This window comes from Acanthamoeba castellanii, assembly GCF_000313135.1.
Source record: "Acanthamoeba castellanii str. Neff unplaced genomic scaffold scf7180000084663, whole genome shotgun sequence".
NCBI lineage: Eukaryota > Discosea > Longamoebia > Acanthamoebidae > Acanthamoeba > Acanthamoeba castellanii.
This window is the reverse complement of record NW_004457710.1, coordinates 1-22,288: the sequence shown is the minus strand read 5'-3', so window position 1 is coordinate 22,288 and position 22,288 is coordinate 1. Positions and strand designations below refer to the sequence as shown.

General features: G+C 60.7%; 9 protein-coding genes across 9 annotated transcripts in view; 6 read left to right on the top strand and 3 right to left on the bottom strand.

Moving 5' to 3' along the window:
- Nucleotides 1-1,702, bottom strand: part of ACA1_109770 (WD40 repeat-containing protein) — a gene marked incomplete at both ends in the record, with an annotated part of 2,869 nt that extends 1,167 nt beyond the window's left edge. The window contains 7 exons of the mRNA XM_004357095.1: nucleotides 40-67; nucleotides 209-267; nucleotides 427-519; nucleotides 696-931; nucleotides 1,172-1,301; nucleotides 1,456-1,511; nucleotides 1,607-1,702. Coding sequence (XP_004357151.1) covers nucleotides 40-67; nucleotides 209-267; nucleotides 427-519; nucleotides 696-931; nucleotides 1,172-1,301; nucleotides 1,456-1,511; nucleotides 1,607-1,702 — 698 coding nt within the window. The remainder of the gene's footprint in view (nucleotides 1-39; nucleotides 68-208; nucleotides 268-426; nucleotides 520-695; nucleotides 932-1,171; nucleotides 1,302-1,455; nucleotides 1,512-1,606) is intronic.
- Nucleotides 1,703-2,160: 458 nt separating this feature from the next.
- On the top strand, nucleotides 2,161-3,304 carry ACA1_109760 (uncharacterized protein; the record flags this gene model as incomplete). The annotated part of the gene is given in 6 exon segments (XM_004357094.1): nucleotides 2,161-2,189; nucleotides 2,239-2,329; nucleotides 2,361-2,453; nucleotides 2,542-2,611; nucleotides 2,622-2,881; nucleotides 2,972-3,304. 6 exon segments carry the CDS (start codon nucleotides 2,161-2,163, stop codon nucleotides 3,302-3,304), a joined length of 876 nt encoding a protein of 291 aa, XP_004357150.1.
- Nucleotides 3,305-3,670: 366 nt separating this feature from the next.
- ACA1_109750 (lightoid family protein) lies at nucleotides 3,671-4,914 on the top strand (the record flags this gene model as incomplete). The annotated part of the gene is made up of 7 exons (XM_004357093.1): nucleotides 3,671-3,734; nucleotides 3,806-3,867; nucleotides 3,963-4,082; nucleotides 4,172-4,261; nucleotides 4,360-4,407; nucleotides 4,536-4,623; nucleotides 4,736-4,914. The coding sequence occupies 7 exons, from the start codon at nucleotides 3,671-3,673 to the stop codon at nucleotides 4,912-4,914; spliced, it is 651 nt and encodes a 216-aa protein (XP_004357149.1).
- A 274-nt stretch (nucleotides 4,915-5,188) lies between these two features.
- ACA1_109740 (Myblike DNA-binding domain containing protein) lies at nucleotides 5,189-8,562 on the top strand (the record flags this gene model as incomplete). Its single annotated transcript, XM_004357092.1, has 13 exons — nucleotides 5,189-5,456; nucleotides 5,576-5,709; nucleotides 5,890-5,935; nucleotides 6,012-6,073; nucleotides 6,325-6,441; nucleotides 6,513-6,803; nucleotides 6,874-7,088; nucleotides 7,176-7,302; nucleotides 7,416-7,491; nucleotides 7,610-7,825; nucleotides 7,902-8,020; nucleotides 8,094-8,222; nucleotides 8,326-8,562. The coding sequence occupies 13 exons, from the start codon at nucleotides 5,189-5,191 to the stop codon at nucleotides 8,560-8,562; spliced, it is 2,037 nt and encodes a 678-aa protein (XP_004357148.1).
- Nucleotides 8,563-9,005: 443 nt separating this feature from the next.
- On the top strand, nucleotides 9,006-12,843 carry ACA1_109730 (replication factor rfc1 c terminal domain containing protein; the record flags this gene model as incomplete). Its single annotated transcript, XM_004357091.1, has 10 exons — nucleotides 9,006-9,028; nucleotides 9,106-9,212; nucleotides 9,305-9,905; nucleotides 10,008-10,248; nucleotides 10,331-10,555; nucleotides 10,659-10,943; nucleotides 11,032-11,082; nucleotides 11,200-11,491; nucleotides 11,611-11,861; nucleotides 11,986-12,843. 10 exons carry the CDS (start codon nucleotides 9,006-9,008, stop codon nucleotides 12,841-12,843), a joined length of 2,934 nt encoding a protein of 977 aa, XP_004357147.1.
- A 303-nt stretch (nucleotides 12,844-13,146) lies between these two features.
- On the top strand, nucleotides 13,147-14,889 carry ACA1_109720 (calponin domain containing protein; the record flags this gene model as incomplete). The annotated part of the gene is made up of 5 exons (XM_004357090.1): nucleotides 13,147-13,156; nucleotides 13,245-13,347; nucleotides 13,443-13,512; nucleotides 13,574-13,756; nucleotides 13,903-14,889. The coding sequence occupies 5 exons, from the start codon at nucleotides 13,147-13,149 to the stop codon at nucleotides 14,887-14,889; spliced, it is 1,353 nt and encodes a 450-aa protein (XP_004357146.1).
- A 321-nt stretch (nucleotides 14,890-15,210) lies between these two features.
- Nucleotides 15,211-17,660, bottom strand: ACA1_109710 (FYVE zinc finger domain containing protein; the record flags this gene model as incomplete). Its single annotated transcript, XM_004357089.1, has 9 exons — nucleotides 15,211-15,277; nucleotides 15,342-15,746; nucleotides 15,817-15,964; nucleotides 16,062-16,155; nucleotides 16,260-16,337; nucleotides 16,390-16,686; nucleotides 16,779-16,969; nucleotides 17,091-17,201; nucleotides 17,351-17,660. 9 exons carry the CDS (start codon nucleotides 17,658-17,660, stop codon nucleotides 15,211-15,213), a joined length of 1,701 nt encoding a protein of 566 aa, XP_004357145.1.
- Nucleotides 17,661-17,734: 74 nt separating this feature from the next.
- Nucleotides 17,735-18,615, top strand: ACA1_109700 (uncharacterized protein; the record flags this gene model as incomplete). The annotated part of the gene is made up of 5 exons (XM_004357088.1): nucleotides 17,735-17,760; nucleotides 17,909-18,009; nucleotides 18,108-18,140; nucleotides 18,436-18,542; nucleotides 18,598-18,615. The coding sequence occupies 5 exons, from the start codon at nucleotides 17,735-17,737 to the stop codon at nucleotides 18,613-18,615; spliced, it is 285 nt and encodes a 94-aa protein (XP_004357144.1).
- Nucleotides 18,616-19,895: 1,280 nt separating this feature from the next.
- ACA1_109690 (transmembrane and coiled-coil domains 1 family protein) lies at nucleotides 19,896-21,869 on the bottom strand (the record flags this gene model as incomplete). Its single annotated transcript, XM_004357087.1, has 8 exons — nucleotides 19,896-20,051; nucleotides 20,171-20,237; nucleotides 20,639-20,700; nucleotides 20,986-21,023; nucleotides 21,104-21,197; nucleotides 21,327-21,529; nucleotides 21,634-21,711; nucleotides 21,809-21,869. 8 exons carry the CDS (start codon nucleotides 21,867-21,869, stop codon nucleotides 19,896-19,898), a joined length of 759 nt encoding a protein of 252 aa, XP_004357142.1.
- Nucleotides 21,870-22,288: the final 419 nt, after the last annotated feature.

Here is a 22,288-nt window from a genome sequence, read left to right as displayed (position 1 = left end):
ACGGGGGGGGGGCGATCGCAAGGAGAGGGGGGTAGGCACCTTTTCTCGTAGAGGCACACGGTGTGATCTGCGGATGGGAAGAAGATGGGATACATATACCTATATATCAGATCCTATCTTGATTGGATAGACAGATAGATGGCAGAATGTTGGGAATCGCCCATTCGCTCTCGCCAGGCAAAAAGAAGGGGGCAGAGCGCCTACGCACCGTATGAGCCCGTGGCGAAGTACCGGCCTTCCGGATGCCACGCCGTGCACACCACATACCTACCATGGGGGGGGCGGGCGGGCGGGATTGGGGGGGGGGTGGGGTGGACGGCTGGATGAGTCCCGCCACTTGGTGGGGGGGGGGGTGAAGTGGACGACGTCGGCGTGGCAGGACCAGCGGCCACGCAAAGGAAGGAGGTGGGAGGAGGGGGCTCGCACTTTCTGTGGTCGGAGAAGCGCTGCTGGACACTCGACGAGGCCACGCTGACGAGCGAGGCCGTTCCGTCCATCGAGCCGGACAGGAGCTGATCCCTACGGTAGTACCGTGGATCACCCTCGCGTAAGCCCATTAGGCCCACACGACACGCGCCACGCCACACATGGCACACACACACACGACACGACACACACACACACACACACACACACACATGCAGCAAAGCCGCTGGCTGTGTGAATGCAGAAGCGTGGATCGACGAAGGGCGTACGGCTGAACGGGGCTAAAGGCGATGCTGATGACGCCGGCCTGGTGGTGGTCAAAGGTGGCGATGTGGGCGTGCGATTCGTAGTCGGTGATGCGGATGGTCTTGTCGGCGCTCCCCGTCGCTAGCCACGTCTTCTCGGGGTCGGGCGAAAACGCGACCGCGAGCACGGGCTTGCCCGGGTGGAGGTTGTCCAGCGACGCCGACATCGAATTCACGAACCGCCCGCTGCCGCCAGCCAGCTGCACCCGCGCCCACCCACGCACACCCAAGCATACCGCGAGGCCAACACGTGACGATTCGATTGGTGGCGGGCTAACCATAGGCGCCGTTGAATGGTGCATGGTGTGCTGTGTGTGTGCTGTGTTGTGTGTGCTGTGTGTGTTGGTGTGTGTGTGTGTGTGTGTGTTGTGTGTGTGTGTTGTGTGTGCAACGTTGCTGCAACGTTGTCCCGGGTAGAGGGCAATTGTGGGTTAACGCACGAGCTCTTCCAGATGGGTCTTGCGCGCCTCGTCCTCGCCCTGCATGGCGAGCTGCAGCTCGTGGTGCTCCGTGAGGATGCTGGCTAGCTGCCCACTCCGCTGAAGCCCCTCCGCCGTGTAGCTCACCCCACTGTGCCCCCCCCCCACCAGCCACCAGCCACCAGCCACCACAACCGCGCCATCCACCCATCCACCATCACGGTCACGTTCGCGCGTCCAACGTGGGACAAGAGGAGGAGGAGGAGAGGCGGAAGAAGGAGCAGGTGCTGCGGCTGCTGCTGCACCTTTCGCTCTCCAGAGCCGCGAGGGCCTGCACATAGTCGTGCTCGTGCAGCCATTGCTACCCCGCGATGCCGCCGCCGCCCCCCAGCGTGTTAGTGTAGTGTGCCCAGTGGTTGGCCAACGTGCAGCCGGGGGAGGTGGGTAGCGACGTACCTGCACGAGCTGGAGGGTGTGGGTGGCGGAGTAGGCGTTGTAGGGGGTCAGGTAGTCCTCCACAAAGCGGCGACGCGCACCACCAGCCACCACCATTACCGGTGGCAGCAGCGGCAGCAGCAGAAGTGCCGTGTGCTTGCTCGTCCATGGCCTTGGCTGCTTCTTGCTTCGTGGTGCCCTTGGTAGAGAACCGGAAACACTTTTCGCCCGGCGTCGACAGAAAGGGAAAAATGTGGCGCGAGGAAAACCAACCACAGAGGGAGGGGCGTGGCCACAACACCAAGTACACATTCCCGATGGACGAATGGGGCGCACCCCCGACTACGAGTACGACGAAGAGGCCGCGGATGGCGCGCCCCTCCTGCCCAAACGCCATACTTCTGCGGGTGGAGTAGGATCACAATCGAGTAGTACCACCTCGCCATCCAGTGCGGGACCCGACGGGACCGGGACCCCATCATGGGGCGGCAGGAGCAGTCGGAGAAGCGAACACAGAGCAGGAGCACCACGAGGCCGCAGAAGCCGAAGCAGATGCAACGAAAGAGAGCAGGGAGATGGAAAAGGCGATGACAACCTCCAAGCCGTACGCAACAGTTAAGCAACCCCTGCTTGCACGGGTGGGTCCCCACCAGCCACCCGCACGACACCCACCACCCACGCGCAGGCGCCGCTGCAGCTCTCGCCTTCCCCGAAGTGGACGCGGCCCTCAGACTCTACGGGTGGGTGCGTGGCGGGTGGGTGGTCGATTGCACAGGACGAGCGGGAGGCGGCCACCATCGAGTATCTGTTCACGGGCAAGCTCACGCTGTTCCCGCTGGCCATCTTGTTCCTGGGCATCGGGGCCGGGGTGCTGCTGCGCTACGGCGACAAGCCCTACCTGGGCGGCTACTTCCAGAGCGTGGAGATGTACTACGGCATTGCTGGTGCGCCACCAGTCTGGAATCTCCTCGCCCTTTCCTCGCCGTGTGCGCGGGTGCTCGCCTCGTGACGCTGACCGAGGAGGCGGTGGCTGCAGGGCTGACGCTGGCGATCCTGGCGCTGGGGTTCTTCTTTGCGTTGATGCTGTGCATCGTGCTCAAGATCTCCTTCACCTTCAGCCCGGAGACCCTGCTCATCAAGAAGCACGGCGTGTTCCGCTCGGCGAAGCTGGAGTTTGTCATCGAGCGCACGTCCCTCCACTACTTCCGCACGCACTTCTCGGAGGAGGAGGCCTGGCTGCAGCTCGTCGTCAAGGAGGGCAACCAGTTCTACCAGATCTTCAGCTGGAAGGGCAAGGTGCGTCCTCATGCCCAGTCACCTCCTGTCTTGCCTATTGCGCTGACACGACCAACGACACGACACACGACACGCTACGCGTGAGAGTAGGGAAGCCAGAAGGACCGGTTCCTGAAGCTGTTCATCTCGTTGCAGCGCGAGCTGATCAAGTGGCAGCAGCGGTCGGCGCGGTACCGGGTGCTGGGGCGGCCACGGGAGGTGGCGAGCACGGAGATTGTGTCCAAGAAGGAGGTCAACGTCATCAGCCCCTTCACGCACCGCCTCTCGCTCCTCTTCGCCGGCGTGGGCGACTCGACCCGCCCGGGAGCTCCGCTCTGCATTGAAGATATCGCGCCCATCTCCTACGACCGCTTCTTCCGCCACTTCTCGCATACCAAGGCCGTCCACCGCTCCGCCGCTGGCGTTGCATCGCCACGCCTCTGACCCTCCTTCTCTCTCCTCTCCCTCTACTCTCATCTCCGCCACACCCACTCAACCCGGCAGCCGCTTGAAGCGCTCTCGCGTCTGTCCTTCTTTCTCTCTCCGCCCATCACCACCGCCACCATCACAGCGTGTACTATTTATTATGATTGGGGCAGCTCGGCATCATCCACGATCAAGAGGACTCCCTTCTCTCTTTGCAAGGTGGGATGGTCAGGGTTGTGCAACGTATTTGCAGGCACGTGGAAAACGAAAAGGAAAAGCGAAGGAAGAAGGAAGCGAGTTCTCTGCTGTCGCACCGGAGGCACCACCGCGACAAAATAACGAACGGAGGGAGCAACAAGCACAACCAACAACACTGTATAAATCATGGGCGAGGAAGGCGTTTCTGAGTATCTCTACAAGGTTCTCGTGGTGGGCGACATGGGCACCGGTACCCCTCCTCCCCAGACCGTTGCTAATTTGAATCCATCATTCAACATCGATGTGACGCTTCTGCAATAGGCAAAACGGCGATCATTCGTCGTTATGTAAACAACATGTACTCCGACAGCTACAAATCGACGGTACCCAACTTAGCACCTCTCTGCCTGTCCTACAACTGCCGGCTCGGTGCGGTTTTTAATATTTATTTTCATGGTGTAACTCAAATATCAATTAGATCGGGGTCGATTTTGCGTTGAAGGAGATCAACTGGGACTCGAAAACGCTGGTGCGTCTGCAGCTATGGGACATTGCAGGACAGGAGCGATACGGCAACATGACACGTGTTTACTACAAAGTACTCTCACCCCCACCACCGCCTTGGCACATGTTCCTGTCAAGCGCTGACTGCCCTCCCTTCTTGTGTCCCTGCTCGCTCCACTCCAGGAAGCAGTCGGGGCCTTCGTGGTGTTCGACATCACCCGCAATTCTTCCTTCGAGGCCGTCAAGAAGTGGAAGCAGGACATCGACTCCAAGGTATTTTCCTGGTTGCACCCACCCACCCTCCACGCCACGCCACTCCTCCCGACCCCACCTCGTGCGCCGTCCTCATCGGTCGACCCTCGGGTAAACAGGTCACCCTCCATGACCAGCCCATCCCCGTGGTGCTGCTCGCCAACAAGGTATATTAAAAAAATCTATGACCCCCTCTTCCTCCTCCGCCATCACCACCACCCACCCATCACGCGACGTCTACGGGGCGAGGAAGGCTGGCTGACCCAGTTGGCTCTCTCTCTCTCTCTCCCTCCAGTGCGACCTGGTGAAGAACCCGTGCAACGAGGAGGTCATGAACGAATACTGTCGGGAGCACGGCTTCGCAGCGTGGTTCACCACCTCTGGTACGATCCCCCTGGCCCACCCGCATCGATGCTGCTCGCTGAGTCAGCTCTATGAACGCGGCGCTCACCTTCCCTCTTCTGCTGGCTGCCATGGGTCGTCGTCGCAACGCAGCCAAGGAAAATGTAAATGTGGACGAGGCGGTGACGGCGCTGGTGAGCGCCATCTCCAAGCGAACGGGCGGAACAGGCGGTGCGGCGGCTGCCCCAGCGCCAAGCCAGCAGCAGGAGAACATCAAGGTGGCCGGCGGACAGCCAGCCGCCGACAACAAGAGCTCAGACTGCAGCTGTTAGTCTTCTACGCGTCCTCTCCCCTGCTGGGGTGGTGGCCGTGCCACCAGGGCGAAGAAGGGAGAGAAGGGGTGGTTGTTGATCGTGCTGGCTGGAGCTGTGCCGCGCCCAGCCAGTAGCTGTACATAGGCCACAACAACCATCCATGCACACACAACCCAGCCCCAAAACTTCGTGCTGAAAAAATGGCGCGAAACGTTTGTTGTTGTTTTCCCACCCCTTTTCCCCTTCTGCTTCTTTTAGGCCAAGGGGCAACAGCAAGCAGAGGGGAAGAAGGATGAGCAGCACGAGTAGCAGCAGCGGGGGCGCCCCGTCGTCGGGCGGAGGAGGGACGGCGGGCACGTCAGCGGAGAGGGCGGGGGAGTTTGGAGGCTTGCGGCGCTCCAACCGCATTCGCAAGCCTGTCGCGGGTGCCACTACCAACACCGCCAAGGAGAACGCGGCAGCGTCGTGGTCGGACGGCAGCGGGGCTCTCGCTGCGGGTGCCGATGACGGGGACACAGGAGCGCCCTGGACCGAGGCTGAAGTCACGCAGTTCTACCACGGTACCCCCCCCCCAATAACCCATTGCCCTGCCTGGCGACATGGAAGGAGGAGGAGGAGGTTGGCCACCCTGCTGCGCACTTGTTTGACCTGCGGTGGGGTGGTGTGGCCGGCCACACAGGGCTGCGGCAGCACGGCAGGGCGTGGAAGAAGATAGCGTCGGAGCTCAAGAACCGCACCCCGGAAATGGTGGCCGCCCTCTACGAGCAGAACGGCGGCTACCTCTCCCTCCCGCCCGAGCACACCAGCGCTCTGGTACGTGTGCCATGGCCTTCCACCCCCACCATGGGTTTGGCCCTGTCCTCTTGCTGTTGTACCTGTTGGCAGCAAGGAATCCGCGCGCGCACGCAGCATCATCGGCGTGTAATGGTGGCGTGGTGATTGCTGTTTTCTGAGCTGTTTGGTTTGCTTAACGACGAAACGTTAACACAACAGGCGCTCTACAAGATCATCGCCGATCGGCAGCGGCCGCGCCCAGCTGGTACGCCCGCCTATTCTTGCTGGTCCGGAACGCAGCAGAGCAGCGCATCCAATCTCCTCCCTCCCCCGTAATCCAGGGAGCGTTGCCTCGGTCGGAGAGCAGGGTCCGCCCTCCCCGCCTGCCACGCGCAAAAGCCAGGTCTCCAAGGCACACACATATGCCCTCCTCCACGCTCTCCTCGTTTCCGCTTCGCTCTGTCTGCTGGCGCGCTCATGGCGCAGCGTGGGCTTGTGTGTCGTGTGTAGAGGAGTGCCGTCACGCCTCTCCAAGGTGCGGCGGAGAGGAAGAAGCTACAGATGCAGGTAGCCCGCCCCGTCTTGCCCGCCCACCTTGCGTTGGGCCTGTCACTCACCCACCAGCGTGTGTGTGTGTGTGTGTGTGCATTCCAGCGATCGGCCACGGAGCCCCGGCGGGACCGCAAGCGCAAGCTGTTCGACAGCCCTCCGCCGCCGGCCGACCGTTCACGCCGCCGCTCTGCCATCACTTTCTCCGGCCGCAAGGAGCTGGTGCTGCCTCCGCCCCTCCGCTACATTCGGTCTTTTTTTGGCGGTACGCTCACGCGGGCTGCCTGTTGCAGAACGACGACCGGGACATGGAAGCGGAGGAGGAGGAGGAGGAAGGGTACGCCGATGAGGAGGAGGAATCGGTGGCCGGCCCGCGCAAAGGCCGAGGCTCGACCACCACAGCCAGGAGTAGTACCCGACGGGCGCCCCTGGAGGCGCCCTCTTCCTACGCGGCGAGCAGCAGCGGCAGTGGCGCGCAAATGACGGACGCCCTGCCGCCCAAGCTGCGCGCCAAGTGGGCGAGCAGCAAGCACCACTTGCAGCCGCCCCCCGCCTCCCGCTCCACGCCCACGCGCGAAGCCAAAGTACGCCACCACCTCGTGCGTCCTTCCCCGCCGCTCCTCCTGGGGCTCACCAACTCTCGTGCGATCGCAGCGCAAGCGGGCTTCGGACACGCGTGCGGAGTCGAACGACAAGGCCAAGGCCAAGATCCAAACCACGCTCACCAACTTCATGAAGTCGGAGCGTACGGCCAAGTGGAGCATGTACGAGTGGTTCTGCGCCGACATGGACCGGCCCTTCTTCGAGTACAACGACTTCCAGCACTGCCTCAACGAGATGGGCCTGGGCCACATCACCCACCTCACACGGTAGTGCTGCTTCCCCCCTTCCCGCGCTCGAGCCCAGCACGCAAGCCAACCCTCCCCCCCCCTTCTTTCGTTGCCGCATACGCCCAGGGTGGAGTGGGGCCACGTGCGGAGTGTGATGGGCAAGCCTCGGCGGTTCTCGCAGGCCTTCCTCCAAGGCGAGCGCGCCAAGCTGCACGATTACCGCGCCAACATACGCGAGCTGCGTAACGGCAAGGTACACCGAGTTCCCCTCCCGCGCGCAACACGCGTATTTCCCTGCACCGCACTAGTGCTGCAGCCGTTGTGTGCGCTTGTCTGATACTAAGCACCGGGTGTCCCTCCTGCCAGAGCCCGATCTCGCGCTCCTTTTACCCTCCCGTGTCAGAGATACCGCTGCCCATGCCCATCGGCGTGCACGCCCTAGGTGCTCGCACCACCCGCCACCACGTGATGTTCATTCATATATACAACCTCCTATCTTCAGTCGAGGGGGCGCAGTGCACTCATCTGGTGTTGTGGCGTGGCGTGGCGTGGCGTGGCAGCTTTCCATCCCTCGCAGCGGCGGCTGTCGCGAGGCGTGGTGATTGCGGTGGGCGATGGGCAGTACCAGGTGGATTTTATCGACAAGCAGATGAACGCGAACCTGGGAGGCATCTGGGTGGCCGACACCGATTTGATGACCCACGAACCCCGCTCCTCCTTCGCGGCTGACTACCCCGGACAAGAGTCTCCGCGTACCCCCACACGCGCCGGCTCCGGTACGCCGCACACGGCACGACACGACACATAGAACGCACTGGGTCTGCGGTCGCTAATCGAGTTTCCGCGCTGCAGTGACACACGTCCAGTATCCGCAGGAAGATCTGCAAAGCATGGTGGGCCTGCTGCGCTTGCTGCTGCAGAAAGAGCAGTGTATCGCACAGCTTCGCGAAATGAACAACAAAGCCGAATCAGTAACTCCGCCGCCCTAGAGGCTCTCTCCTTCCGCTGGCCACCTCATCTGACCTTTGTTGGTGTGCTCTGCAGGCCGTGGGACGAGCCGATGAGTGTGGGGAGGAGTTCCAGAAGCAGTACGCGCACATCGTGGTGAGCCTCGCCGAGACCAACCAGCTGGTCGAGCCCGCCTTGCGGCGCGTGCACGCCCGCTCGCCCCTTGTACCTCCTCCCTCTCCTCTTGAACAACTCGCCACTCATGCAGTGCAGGAGAGCTAACATCTAACGATCACCGTCCTCGGTCGTGCCACGCTCCCCAATCCAGCACTCGCCCGAGGCCGACCGAAACGTGAGGTGGGTCTTCCCCTCGCCCACAGACTCACCTTCGTCCTCTCCCGTGAAGCCCGGCAACGGCCACGAGACAGCAGCGGCCGCGCCGGCGGGTGTCACTGACACGAGCGCGAGCGAACCAACCAGCGTCTCTGCTCCACCACCGTCGACTCAGCCCTCTGCTTCCTCTTCCTCTACTGCTGCTCCGGCCCCTCCCGCCTCGGAACCGTGAAAAAGGCCTTGGGCCAGCGCAACAAAAAAAGGCGCCAAACCAAAAATATGACCAACGACCCAAACGTTTCTTTTTGGATTCTGCTCCCAACGCAAACCTAAGATCCCTCTGCGGTCCCCGATTGATGGTACGTTCAGCTTGATACGCGAGGCCGGCGCCATACTCTTGCTTGCGCTAATGATTATGTTGCTGCGGTATGCAAAAACAAAGAGCTTGATTACAAGTTACTTCAATCGACCGAAGGGCGCTAAGCCTCCCGCTGCCGGTACCCTCCCTTTTGCATTGCGGTTGCACACCTGTGGCCCTGTCGGACATGGCCAGAAGCTAGTTATTATTGATGCATTTTTATTTATTTATTTTTGTTTCTCTTATTCAAAGTTTGATTGTGTGAATTGATTTCTGAATATCTTCCCTCTGCGCTCGTGCAGCCAGCTCCCAGCCCGATGACGACGATTTTCGAAGCTCCGTACGCTACCCTCTGCATCTTTTTCTTGAGGCCGTGGTGTGCAAGGGCTGCGCTCATGCCCCCTTTGTGCCGTGAAGAGTGAAGAAGGGCGTGAAAAGAGGACGTGAGCCAGCGGCGAAGAAGGAGACAACAACAGCAACCAAGGCTCGCGAACCGCCGGCAAAGAAGGTCAAGAAGGCCGCTGGTACGCGTCCCTCGTCGCTACATCACCGAGTGTGACACCTCAGCTCAGAGGTCATGACGCCCCCCCCCCAATATATTTATCTATGGGAACAGAGGAGCTGCCGTGGCCCGACATCGTGCAGGAAGGTACTGAAGACGAACCCACGCCCAAGGCCAAGGCCAAGACCAAGGCCAGCGCCGCCAGCACGCGCCCCACTCTGCGGGCCAAGCGGCGGCCAACGGAAGCGGTGAAAGAGGAAGAAGAGGAGGAGGTGGAGGCACAGCCGAAGCGGAGCACGCCGACCAAGAAGAAGGCGAAGAAGGCGCACACCAAGCAGCAGGAGGAGGTGGCGGCGGCGGACGACATCCCGTGGGACGACGACGTGGAGGACGTGGACGACATCCCGTGGGACCAGCCCACCACCACCGCCACTACGCCCACCAAGAAGGCCGCCACCGCGAGGACGACGAGAGGCGAGACTCCCGGCGAGAGTCCGGGCAAGAAGAGCAAAGCGGCGGCGGCGGCAGCGAAGCCCGAGCCGAAGAGTCCCGTAAAGAAGGTGAAGCCGTCCGAGGCCAAGAGCCCCGCCAAGAGCCCGGCCAAGTCGACCACCACGACCGTGATCGAGAGGAAGACCCCTGTCGTCGAGAAGAAGGTCGTCGAAGCCAAACCCGCGCCCGCCAAGAGAGGCGGCGGTGGCGGCGGCTATCCGTTGTACGACACACGACACACACACACCGATCTCCCGTTAAATCTCTCCCACGTTCGTGGCGTTCGTGGCATTGACCTTCCCTCCAAATGGGGTGTGTCGCGCAGCTGGATGCAGAATAGGGCCGGTCCGCCGCACCTGGGCATGAAGGACTTGCCCGAGGGCAAGCCGTGGTGCCTGTGGGGCAAGGTGTTCATGTGCACCGGCGTGCTGGACTCGCTCGAGCGCGATGACTGTTTCACGCTCATCGAGCACTACGGGGGCACGGTAGCTAAGAGCGTCACCAAGAAGCTCACCCACGCTGTTGTCGGCACCGACGCCGGAGCCAAGAAGCTCGAGCAGATTGAGGTTCGTCGGGGGCTCTTTTTTTTCTTTTCTTTTCTTTTTCTCTCCTGGTTTTTCTCACTACTTGGGTTCGAAACCCAAACAGGCGCGGAAGGCGCAGGGGCTCGTCGCCCTGGACGAGGATGGCCTCTTCGACCTCATCCGCAACTCGCCGGAGCATAGGCCGTCAGCGGCGGAGATCGCCAAGTTCAACAAGCAGCGCAAGACCGAAGGCGCTCCCGCCAAGCCCAAGGCTCTCCAAACCGCCGCCCCGCTCCTTCCTTCCCCCACGCCCGCTTCGGCCGAAGAAGAGCAGAAGAAGGGACCCGAGGTACCTCTCGTCTTCCACCCTCACCACCACGTGACACTCGAGGGCGAGTTCGACCGAAGGTGACCTATCATGACGTTCCTATGCATCGCGCGGGGGGGTTCAGTTGTGGGTGGAAAAGTACAAGCCCAAGTCGACGAAGGAGGTCATCGCCAACCCCGCGGCGGTGAAGAAGCTGCAGGACTGGCTGCAGGGGTGGCAGCGATCGGAGGTGCAGCGCGCCAAGCGTGGAGAGGCGCCCGCTCGCGGTGCCACACAGAAGAACGCCGCCCTGCTCAGCGGACCGCCCGGCATCGGCAAGACCACGACCGCCCACCTGGTCGCCGCCGAGTGTGGCTACTACGCGCTCGAGTTCAACGCCTCCGACACCCGCTCCAAGAAGATGATCAAGGTATCTACGCTACACCTCGCGAGCAACGTTTCAGTTTTCGTTCTATATACGATGACCCATCGATGGTGCTCACCACTTTCCTGTACAGGAGCACCTGGCCCAGTCGACCGAAAACAGAGGCCTGGCCGAATTCTTCACCGTACGAGATCTCACACGACACACACACATACGACCAACATGGGGGATTGATTCTCGCTCCAGGCCGCCGTTCAGCTCACATATCTCCCCCCCCCGTGTGGCTTATGTGTGGGCACAGGGTCGTGGAGGGGAAGACGGGAAGACGGTGCTGATCATGGACGAGGTGGACGGCATGTCGTCCGGCGACAGAGGAGGCATGGCCGAGATCATCGCCCTCATCAAGAAGACCCACATTCCCATCATCTGCCTGTGCAACGACCGCGCCTCGGCGAAAGTCCGCTCCCTGGCGAACTACTGCCTGGACATCCAGCTCCAGAAGCCCACCACCCAGCAGATCCTGGGCCGCGTGACGCAGATCCTGCAGCGCGAGAACATCGCCATCGACAACGCCACACTCACCCGCATCGTCGGTGCGCACCACCACCATGACAGACCCCAACGCCATCTCTCTGTGCGCGTCGTGTGTTGCGTGTCGCCCGACCCCTTTGCGCGTATGTGCTGACCCGAGCATGGGGGGGGGGTGCAATAGACGCATCGAACGGCGATGTGCGTCAGCTGCTGAACATGCTGCAGATGCTCACGGTCAAGTCCAAGGACCTCGGCACCCTCTCCGCGCCCGAACTGCAGGAGAGGCTGCGCACGAGCCTCAAGGAGGTGGAGCTGGGTCCGCTCGACGCCGTGAACAAGCTCTTCAACGCCACGGAGTACCAGAAGCTGTCGCTCGACGCCAAGCTGGACCTCTACTTCATCGACCCGTCGTTCGTGCCCCTCTTCATCCAGGTACGGAGCACCCTCCCTGCCTCCTTTATTATTATTGTATTATTATTATTTATTATTTATTATTGTATTAATCATTATTGTATTAATCCGGATGGTGGTGGGTGGGTGGGTGGTGGTGGTGCAGGAGAACTACCTCCACTGCAGGCCGCGGCGGGCGCGCAATGTGAGCCGCAACCCGGAGGTGGAGCGGCTGGTGGAGATGGATCTGATCTCGCAGGCGGCCGACTCCTTCTCGGAGGCCGACCTGTTCGACGTGGCCATCCACCGCGACCAGGACTGGTCGCTGGCGCCCATCCACGGCGTGTTCTCGGCCATCCGACCTGCCGAGTTCATGACGGGCAACCTGGCGGGCCGCATCGACTTCCCCAAGTGGCTGGGCAAGTTCTCGTCGCGCAAGAAGCGGTTCCGTCTGCTCACCGAGCTCGCCGTGCGCATGAGCGCCACCACCTCGGGCGACAAGGCCCTGCTCCGCCTCGACTACCTCCCGCACCTCGTGCGGCCTCTCACGGCCCCGCTCGCGAAGAAGGGCGCCGACGGCATCGACGAGGTGCTCGCCCTCATGGACGCCTACGGGATCACCCGCGAGGACTGGGACACGGTGCTCGAGCTCATGGAGCTGGGCGACAAGGACTGGGCCAAGTCGATCCCCACCAACGTCAAGACCGCCTTCACCCGCAAGTACAAGGCCGCCCACCTGGCCGTCAAGTCGGCCCCCGCCCGCAAGGGCACCGTCAACTACGTCCTCCCGGAGGAGGCCGCCGCACAGGGCCGCGACGGCGACGACGAGGGCGACGACGCCTTCAACGACGATGAGGCGGGCGAGGGCGAGGGTGACGAAGGCGACAGCATGATCGTGGCCCGTGCCTCCAAGAAGGGCGCGGCCAAGGGAGCCAAGGGAGGCGCCAAGAAGCCCGCCGCACGAGGAGGCGCCGCGGGACGAGGGCGAGGCCGCGGGGAGACAGCCAAGGCCAAGGCCAAGTAAAAAAGGGGCCGCGTTCTTGTGCGATCGGTTTTCCTTTTTTAATTGTTTTTTTCCTTTCGTATATCCTTGGCACCACCTTTTTTTCGCAGTTTCCACCACCCCTTTTTTTTTCGCCACGAGCCGCGGTTGGCCTGACGGCCCATTGGTTGCGCTGCATTCGGGATACGGGACGCCCACGCGAATGGCTCGGTCGTGCGGTGGCCCTTCTTTTCTTCCCTCACCCCAGCGCTCTCTAGCTCAGCGTCGTTCTTCCCGTTCTTGTTCTTACCCCCAACCACACCCCTCACACACCACCCTACCACCATGGCCGATTGTACGTCCTCGCATCTCGCAGCCTTCCTCTCGCCTTTTCAATGCTCGCGAATTAGCCCCTTCTCACCGTTTCCGGGTCTACGCGACAGACTCGCACTACGAATCCCTCGCCAAGAACTGGATCGGCAGCATCACCAAGCAGCCCGTCAACGACTTCGAAGCCGATCTCAAGAGCGGCGTCGTCCTCTGCAAGTGCGCGCTCCTCCCGCTCATTTCTTGTCAATTCTTTCGTTCTACACGGTTTTTTTTTGTCAATTTTGACACTTGCTTTTGGTGGTACCCTGTAGCCTTGTCAATGGCATTCGCCCCAACACCATCCTCAAGATCAACACCTACAACGCCGCCTACCGTCAAATGGTACCCCCCCTTTTGGCATTCATCATTCGCGATTCGCGATGGCTCATCCCCCCAATTTCAGGAAAACATCGACAACTTCCTGAAGGTTGTGGAGAAGCTGGGCGTGCCCGCCGGCGACAAGTTCCAGACTGAGGATCTCTTCTACGGCAACAACATCGCCAAGGTGGTCCTCACCGTCCTCTCGTTCGCCAACGCCATCCAGGGCCAGTTCAGCGCCCCCGCCGTTGACACCTCCGGACTGGACGTACGTGGCCCCTCTGCCCTCCTCTTTCCCGTTTTGTCGCTACACTGGCTCTACACACGGGGGCAAGCACCCCTCTCGCGAGGAACCGCGCAGCTCAACGATCGCTCGCTCTCTCTCTCTCTCTCTCCGCCTTTGCGTGCACACAGAACCTGAGGCAGATCGCTTCGTCGGCTCAGAAGGAGGGTCGCCAGAGGGAGAAGACCAGCGGTCTCTCGCTCCTCGAGGAGGGTGCCAAGAAGGCGCAGGTGCAGGCCTCGGCGGCGTCGAGGACTGCCGACAAGCTCATCCAGAGCCGCGAGAAGTCGGTCGACACCTCGGGTTCGCTGGGCCTGATCGAGAGCGGCCAGAAGGAGAAGCAGGCCATGATCTCTGATGCCAAGCGCTCGGGCACCGACAACATCATCATGAGCAGGGAGAAGGCTCAGGCCACCGCCGAGCTGGGCTTCATCGATTCGCAGCACAAGGGCCACCAGGCCATGATCTCCGACGCCAAGCGCTCTGGCACCGACAACATCATCATGAGCAGGGAGAAGGCTCAGGCCACCGCCGAGCTGGGCTTCATCGACTCGCAGCACAAGGGCCACCAGGCCATGATCTCCGATGCCAAGCGCGCCGCCACCGACTCGATCATCAAGAGCACTGAGAAGGCCCAGGCCAGCGCCGAGCTCGGCCTGATCGAGAGCGGCCAGGTCCAGAAGCAGCAGATGATCTCCGACGCCAAGCGTTCGGGCACCGACAACATCATCATGAGCAGGGAGAAGGCTCAGGCCACCGCCGACCTCGGCTTCATCGACTCGCAGCACAAGGAGCACCAGCAGATGATCTCCGACGCCAAGCGCTCGGGCACCGACAACATCATCAAGAGCAGGGAGCAGGCCCAGGCCACCGCCGAGCTGGGCTTCATCGATTCGCAGCACAAGGAGCACCAGCAGATGATCTCCGATGCCAAGAGGCCCGGCACCGACAACATCATCAAGAGCAGGGAGCAGGCTCAGGCCACCGCCGAGCTGGGTTTCATCGACTCGCAGCACAAGGATCACCAGGCCAACATCTCCGACGCCAAGAAGACCCAGCTCGACCAGATCGTCAGGCAGCCCGTCGGCGGCGGCGGCGACGACTCTGTCAACCTCTAAGCGATAGTGTCTCTTCCACGTTTTTTTTGTAGTGTACACCCGGTTTTCCCCCTCCTCTTTTCCTTCGCGGCGAGACGTGCGCGTCGAGGTGTACACACACCTCTCTGCGGCAGCAGACGTGGGCTATTTATTGTCTGGGACGGCTGTGTTCCCTTCACCTCTGGTTTGGCTCTCCTTCAACACAACAACGACACTGCTGCTCTCGACACTCTTGTCCACTTCCTGTCCACAATGTGTCATTGCACTGCGCGTGGAACATAGTGGCGGGCAGGCAGCTCGTGCCCAAACTTCACGTGAACGATTAAAATTGTTACTGCTCCCTCAGTACAGTGGGCTGAGGTAGGACTGAGGCACATAACCAGACTGGCCACCAAACTCAATCAACCACCTGTAAGCCAAGACAGTGTGAGTTTTCAGGACCCAACCGGCAGCGGGTGAAGATAGAGGCGCACCAATCGCCGTTGGGCGCCGATTCCGCAAGGTGGACGATGGTGCCGGAGAAGACGTTGATCTCCCCCTCGCTCTGGGCCTGGAAAGTGTAGAGGACCTTGGCCTTCGCCGGCTGCCCGCCTGGCGCGGCTGCCCGCGGGCTCTTCGCTGCAGCCTGCGCCCCTGCCTCCTGCTGCTCACCTTCTTCGTCCTCTTGTTGCTGCTGTTGTTGTTCTACCTCCTCTTGTTGCTGCTCGGCGTAGGCTGCTGTGTTGGTGGAGTCAAGGGCCAGCAGCTGCTGCGCGACAGTGGCCTGATGGGCGGCGAGGGAGGCCAGGGCCTGGTCCAACTGCTCCAGCTCGGCCATCGCAGTCTTCTGCGCCGCCTGGTCCTTGGCGTAGAACGTGACCAACTTCGCGACTCCAGTCCTGATTTCACCACCGCGCGCCATGAGCACCGCGATGTGTCGTGTTTTGTGGGGTGTGTGTCGTGTGTTACCGTGTTTGGGTTTTGGAGGTGATCTGCGCATCGAGGTCGCTCTTCTGTGCCGTCAGTTTGGATCGCTGCTGGTCGGCCGACAGGCTCTGCCGATCGGCTTCCGTGAGGCCCCATTCCTGCTGCTGCTGCTGGGCAGCCTTGGCCGCATCTGCGTGTGAGCCCCCGAGGCAACCATCAGCAAAGGCTCCCTCTGGGGCTGAGAGAAAGCGTGCGAGCGTGCGTGCGGCGGGAGGGCGCACACGCACTCTTTTGGTCCTTTGCTCGGGCGTTGTTGGAGCCGCGGGGCGACATGGGGCCTCCGATCAGGCCGTAGCATTCGTCGCACACCTTGTGCGTGCCCTGTGCGCGTGGACCGGTGAACACACCACCGACCATCATCATCATCGCACGAACGGTGATTGGGGGGATTGGAGGAGGGGGGGGGGATGGGCTGGACGGCGCACCTCGTTGTTGGGCGGGATGCTGTGCTTCTTGTCGGTGCACTTCTTGCACGTCACGCGACCGCACATCCGGCAGTGGTGCTGCAGATCACGACACACACACACACACACAACGACACACAACGACACGCACGATACGCGCGACACGTGAGCAGGGCGGGCTGCAGAGAATCGGGAGGGGGGGAAGTGGTGCCTTGCGGAAGAAGGCGGTGAAGTTGGCGTTGCAGATGGCGCAGCGGCTGGCCTGCTCGTCGGGAATCCAATGCCGCTCTAGATCGAAGCGGACCGAGGGGAACTTGCCGAAGAATGTGAGGTAGGCGAAGATCGCCGCCGGCCCGCCGACCACCAGCTCGCCGGGGATTCCGACCTTCTTGCCCTCCTCCACGTGCAACTCCTTCAACTGCGTGAGCGCCCCCAGAGGCGCCATTTCCTGCGTGTCACGGACCAGAATGTCAGGAGTGCGCGCATGTGTCGTGCCGTGTGTCGTGCCGTGTGTCGTGTGCCGTGTGTCGTGTGTGGTACCTTGATGCCGTCGTTGAAGGCGAGGGAGATGCTGGTGAGGGAGGTGATCTGAGGGATGACGGGAGGGAAGGCGGCGAAGTGGTTGTTGTTGATCATCAGCTGCTGCAGGCGCGACAGGCGGCTCATGTCCAGCGGGAGGTGGGTGAGCTTGTTGTTGGCCAGGTGCAGCACCTCCAGGCTCGCCACGTCGCCTGGCGATCAGGCAGCACCCCCGGTCATGCGTGAGGCGTTCGTGTTCGTGTTCGTGTTCGTGCGCGAGTGACACTCGCCCAGTTCATTCGTTCATTAATTGGATTGGAAGGGGACGAGTACCGATGGCCGAGGGCAGCTCGGCGAGCTGGTTGGAGTCGAGGGAGAGGTGGGTGAGCTGCTTCAGCTGCCCGATGCTCTCCGGCAAGTACGTCAACGCGTTCCGGTCCAGCTCTGCAGCGCCGAGAAAGAGCACCACAACGGAACAACCAATTGGCACCTCCCTTTTTATTTTATTTGTATTTGTTATTGAATTTTGCACTAATGGTAATAATATAATAATAATTGTAAATATCATCGGGCTCGGGGTTGGTGCAACGTACCGAGGCGGGTGAGGGCGGTGAGGGCGCCGAGGTGTTGGGGCAGGGCGTAGAGGCGGTTGTCGGCGCACTGGAGGGCGAGGAGCTGGGAGAGCCACGGGACGTCGTCGAGGCTGGTGGGCAGGGTCTCGAGCTTGTTGTGCTCCACGTTGAGCTGCTGGGGCGCTCGGATGAACCCCGTACGCAGGAACTCCAGGAGCTGCTCCGGCAGCTGCGGACCCAGCGAGAGGCCCTCGAGGCCCAGCTTGGTGAGCTGGTTGCTCTCGTAGTCCTCCACCCGCTCCTTCAGGTGCACCTCCTTCCACTCCTCCATCTTCTTCCTTCTCTCGCGTCGGCAGTTTTAACTACTTTTTATTTTTATTATCTCAAATGAAACCACAGTGACGAATGGACGATTCTGCGCTGGTCGCACGGTGAGGAACAATCCCATCGCGCCGTTGGGGGTTCGCTTCTTCCGCTAGTGTTCCGCATGCGCCGCAACGCCCGGCTCTGAGGATCTCTGTGGTGCGTGTGGTGGTCGTGGTCGCGGTGGCGGTGGCGGCGGTGGCGGTGGCGGTGCAGTCGACATGTCGGCGTCGCCGCTGATGGCTTCCGTTATGCCTCCACCACCGCCAAGAGCGTGCTCTCGGGCCACATCAGCAAGCACCTGTTGAACCTCCCAGGTGCGCCCACTGCTCCACCCCCCCCCCGCTACCACACGTATCATTTCTCACTGCGTGTCATGTTGCGTGTGCGGTGGTCTCATGTTGCGCGCAAACAGACGAGCCCGAGTCCGGCGGTGATGGCGGTGGCGGTGCGGTGCGGTGTGCGCTTAAACAACACGCCCACTCTCACAGGTATTTACTCAACGAAGTGTCGTGTGTGTGTAGTGTGTTCTTGACCACAACAAGTCGTGCACGACTATGGGTGGTCACCACCCCAACACGACTGGGGACTTGGAATTCAACCCAACCCAACCTTCCTTTTGCCGAACCAAAAGCCACGCTTCTGCCCCAATGTGCTGCTTTGCTCGGCCACTCGATGGGCCAAAGTCCTGCGTGTCGTGTGTCGTGTCGTGTCGTGTCGTGTCAGTGCGGGTGTCAAAAAAGGCGAGGAGATTCTCACCTGCTTAGCTCTGTCGCTCAATGCGGTGGACCCGGTGAAGTCGCCGCAGCACCTTCAACCAGCATATCAGAAGGAATGGGCTGCGGGCGACGTGCGGGGAGAGGAGGAGCAGCAGCAGCAGCCGCAGCCGCAGCAGGCGCTGGCAGTTCGAGGAGGAGGCCTAGATGGAGGCCCTGATGATGAGGCCCTGCTGACCAGGGGGACCTGGCTTGGGCGAGGTGGGCCTTGCTCCTTGTCTTTGGGGCTTTGAAGGTGAAGGAGACCACCTTCATCACCTTTGGCACTGCTGGCACATTGCTATCCTGCTTCTTCAGGATTGATTGCTGGACATGCGCCTGGCCCTGAGCTGGCAGTATGGCCACAGGTGTGCCATTGGAGGCCATGCACACATTTGCTCAAGCATCTGGTGCAGATGCTTTTGAACATCCAACAGCAGAAGAACACATGCTTCTTGGTGCCTTGGCACCCCCACCTCAACTTTCCACCCACTGCCCTCCAGGTCAAGGTATGCACCCAAAGGGCACATCTTTGTACATGCTTGCAGATCTCTATGTGCCCCACCCCAGCAATGATGTACCAGTTCTGGACTTACCAGAGAGATCACTGGGGTAGGGCATGTAGAGATTGGCAGAGTTGAACACATTGATGCTGGGCACACAAGGCTGCAGCAGGTAACACACACCCACACGCCCTTCATGATGATCACTGTCTGAGATCGACAAAATCATCAGCGGAACGGCCTTTGACTTGCGGCTGTTGGCTCGGCAAGTGTTAATAGGCCAGTGGGCGAATTGTCCAAAACCCCGGTTCGGCAAATGGGCATTTTTTTGTTGTAATGATTGTCGGGCCTGACCGCAAGAAAACTGCCTGTTGTTGTTTTTCTACTGAAGCATAAGATGACGCACACCGGTAGGTTCCTTCTCGTGGTGGCGGTCCTGGCCCTTGCTGCAGCTACCACCTCCAGCGCGGCCAGTTACCAGGTCCAAATTGATCTGGACCCTGTCACCTTGACCGAATTGCACGAATCGCAGCAGGCCATTCTGCTGGCCCAGCAGGCCCCGCCCGGCTGCTGGAGCACCGTGTGGGCCGCGGTTACCAGCCCCTTCATCCACAATTACCTCTCCTGGAACGAGACGAGGGGCATTTCGATCTACGCCAGCGTCACCACGTTGGCCGAGGGCCGCCAGATCTTCATGGGCAACTGGCGCAACCACGTCGACCTGGGCTTCCTCTACGGCTTTCACGACGGGTTGTTCGACACCCGCCAGCCTCGCGATTGGCTGGCCCAGAACGAGCTGGCTGTCTTCAACAACGACACGGGCGCGCTCGCGTTCGGCCTGGCCCAAGACATCCAGGTCAACAACCGATGGACCGTCATGCCCCCACTGTTCGCCTGCGAGATGATTGGAGACGAGTACGAGGTCTTCCCGTCGAGCACCAGCTTCTACATCTTCATCGGCGCCCGCACTGCGCCCGGCACCATGACCCAGAACCTGAAGCGCGTGGCCCGCTCCCAGATGACCCTGGTCACCTTCAACGACTCCACCGACAAGGTCCTCCTCTCGTGGGACCGGGACAGTGGTCGCTTCATCGTCGGTGGCTTATAAGCAGCCCAAATAACAGCCATAAATAAACTGGATTGTTGGGCAGTTGGTTTGTTTGTTTATGCGGGAAGAAGTGTCGTGTGTGTCGTGTGTGTGTGGTGTGTGAAAGTAGTACCTGCGTGCGTGAGGGGTGGTTGGGATCGGGCGGCACCAGCACGTCGAGCGACTCCGCGCAGCGCTCCCTACAACCCACCACAGCAATCGTTTGAGAACACGCGCACACAACCGCACGCACGCACGCACGCACAATACCTGGTGTCCTCAGGCAGCGCACGGGAACATCGTGTTTGTTGGAGAGCGGGATGCAGGAAGTCCACGATCTGGCGGAGACTGTATGTGCGCCACTAATGATGAATCGCGCTGCACTCGTGTCGTGTCGTGTCGTGTCGTGTCGTGTCGTGTCGTGTCGTGTCGTGTCGTGTCGTGTCGTGTCGTGTCGTGTCGTGCTGTGTGCGGCGGAGGCAGAGAAGCGTACATGGACAGGGCCTCCACGTCGTTGGTGAACGAGCCGTGGGCCCCATAAACCACACACACACGACGCATGACACGACACGGCGAGGACGCGCCATCGCGCGAGTGCTACCTGAGCGACTGTGCCGTGCCAACCCGCTCATCGGTGACGACGAAGACGAGTTCGAATGATAACTGCACAAATAGGACCTAAAAAAAGGAATTGACCAAAATAAATAAAAAGGGTCTTTTTATTTATTTGGTCATTTTATATTTCTAAGTTGCGCGCGTAGAGGCGGAGGCTTGTGGCGTGGGGTCGACCCGCTAGTGGGTACCGGGAGTGCCGAACATGCTGTCCTGGCCCGGGGGAGGAGCCCACCCGAACAGCTATGATATTTGAGGTATATACAAACACACAATGCGGCAGCGCAGCGTTAGTATGGTGGCGCGGAGGGCCAGGAGAGGGGAAGAAGTGCGCACCTTCTGCACGGAGGTACGGAGGCTCATGCTGCACAGCGCTGTTGGAAGCAGCAGCATCACCACCACCGCATTAGGAAAGGAACACACGGCAGAGAGCTGGTGCGCGGGCGACGCGTACCGTAGATGAAGGCGGCTGAGCACTCGTAGTAGTCGACACCCAGAAGGCCCCGGTGGGAGATGCTGCGCACCAAGGGCATCGGCTCGAAGGGCAGCTGTGCTCATGGCCAACGCATCGGGCAACACGTTCGCACACCACCGCGCGCACGTCAGGCCACATTCGTGTGCGGTGGTGCGTGTGTCATGCTACGCGTGTGTGGTGTGCCGTGTGCGGTGGTGCGTACCCGGGCCACGACGAGGCCACCGAAGCTGGAGTTGATGACGCCAAAGAGCGACACGAGGGTGATACCGATGACGAACATGGACTTCATCTTGGACTGCGTGAGCTCTCGGTTGGCCTCCTGGAGCTGCTGCTCGTACTGCACGATGCGCTTGTCACGGCTCTTCTTCTTGTCGATGCTCTGAGGACCGTCCTTCTTCTTCTCCACTATCATACGAAGGGTGTTGTAGCAAAAGATGAATAAATAAATAAATAACAATTTACCGAAGTAGCGCCTCCCCCCATCAAAAAGAAAAGGAGAGTGTGCATACGCTTCTTGGTGAGCTTCTCGACCTTGCCCTGCAGACTGGAGTAACTCTCCGTTCGGTAGATGAGCAGCCACGACAGCACTACCCCCCCCCACGGACGAACGTCAGCATTTCTCTTGAATCAGTCGGCACTCCCCTTGTTTTCATCAAGAAAGAATTGAGGAGGGGCGAGGTGCACCTTCGGCAGTGACCGCGCTGGCCAAGGAAATGGCGAAAATTTGCACGCAGTCCCACACCATCTTCTGCTGTTCGTGATGGCCGGCTGATTAAAATGGGATTTCTTTTCCTCTTTTCACCGTTCGTTTCTCCGCCCGGCCACACCCAAATCGGAATCGATTGTACAACGAACAGAACAAGACGCCCTTCTCCATCTCCATCGCGCGGTCACCACGAGAACTCGGCTGTTCTCGCTGCAGCCCTTTCCGACATCATTGGGGCACTTGCGTGAAGGACGAGCGATCAACAGTAGTGTAGTAGCAGCAAGCCATCTCAACACCTAGCGCCACAATAATAATAATAGCACCACACACAGCATGGAGCGGGAAAGCCAGAAGACGGTGCAGGAGTACTTCTTGCTGGTAGAAAAGTCCCAACAACTCTTTGCTGGCCTCAGGTGCCCCCCCCCCCACAACACCAATCTGCACTTCAGTTTCCACCC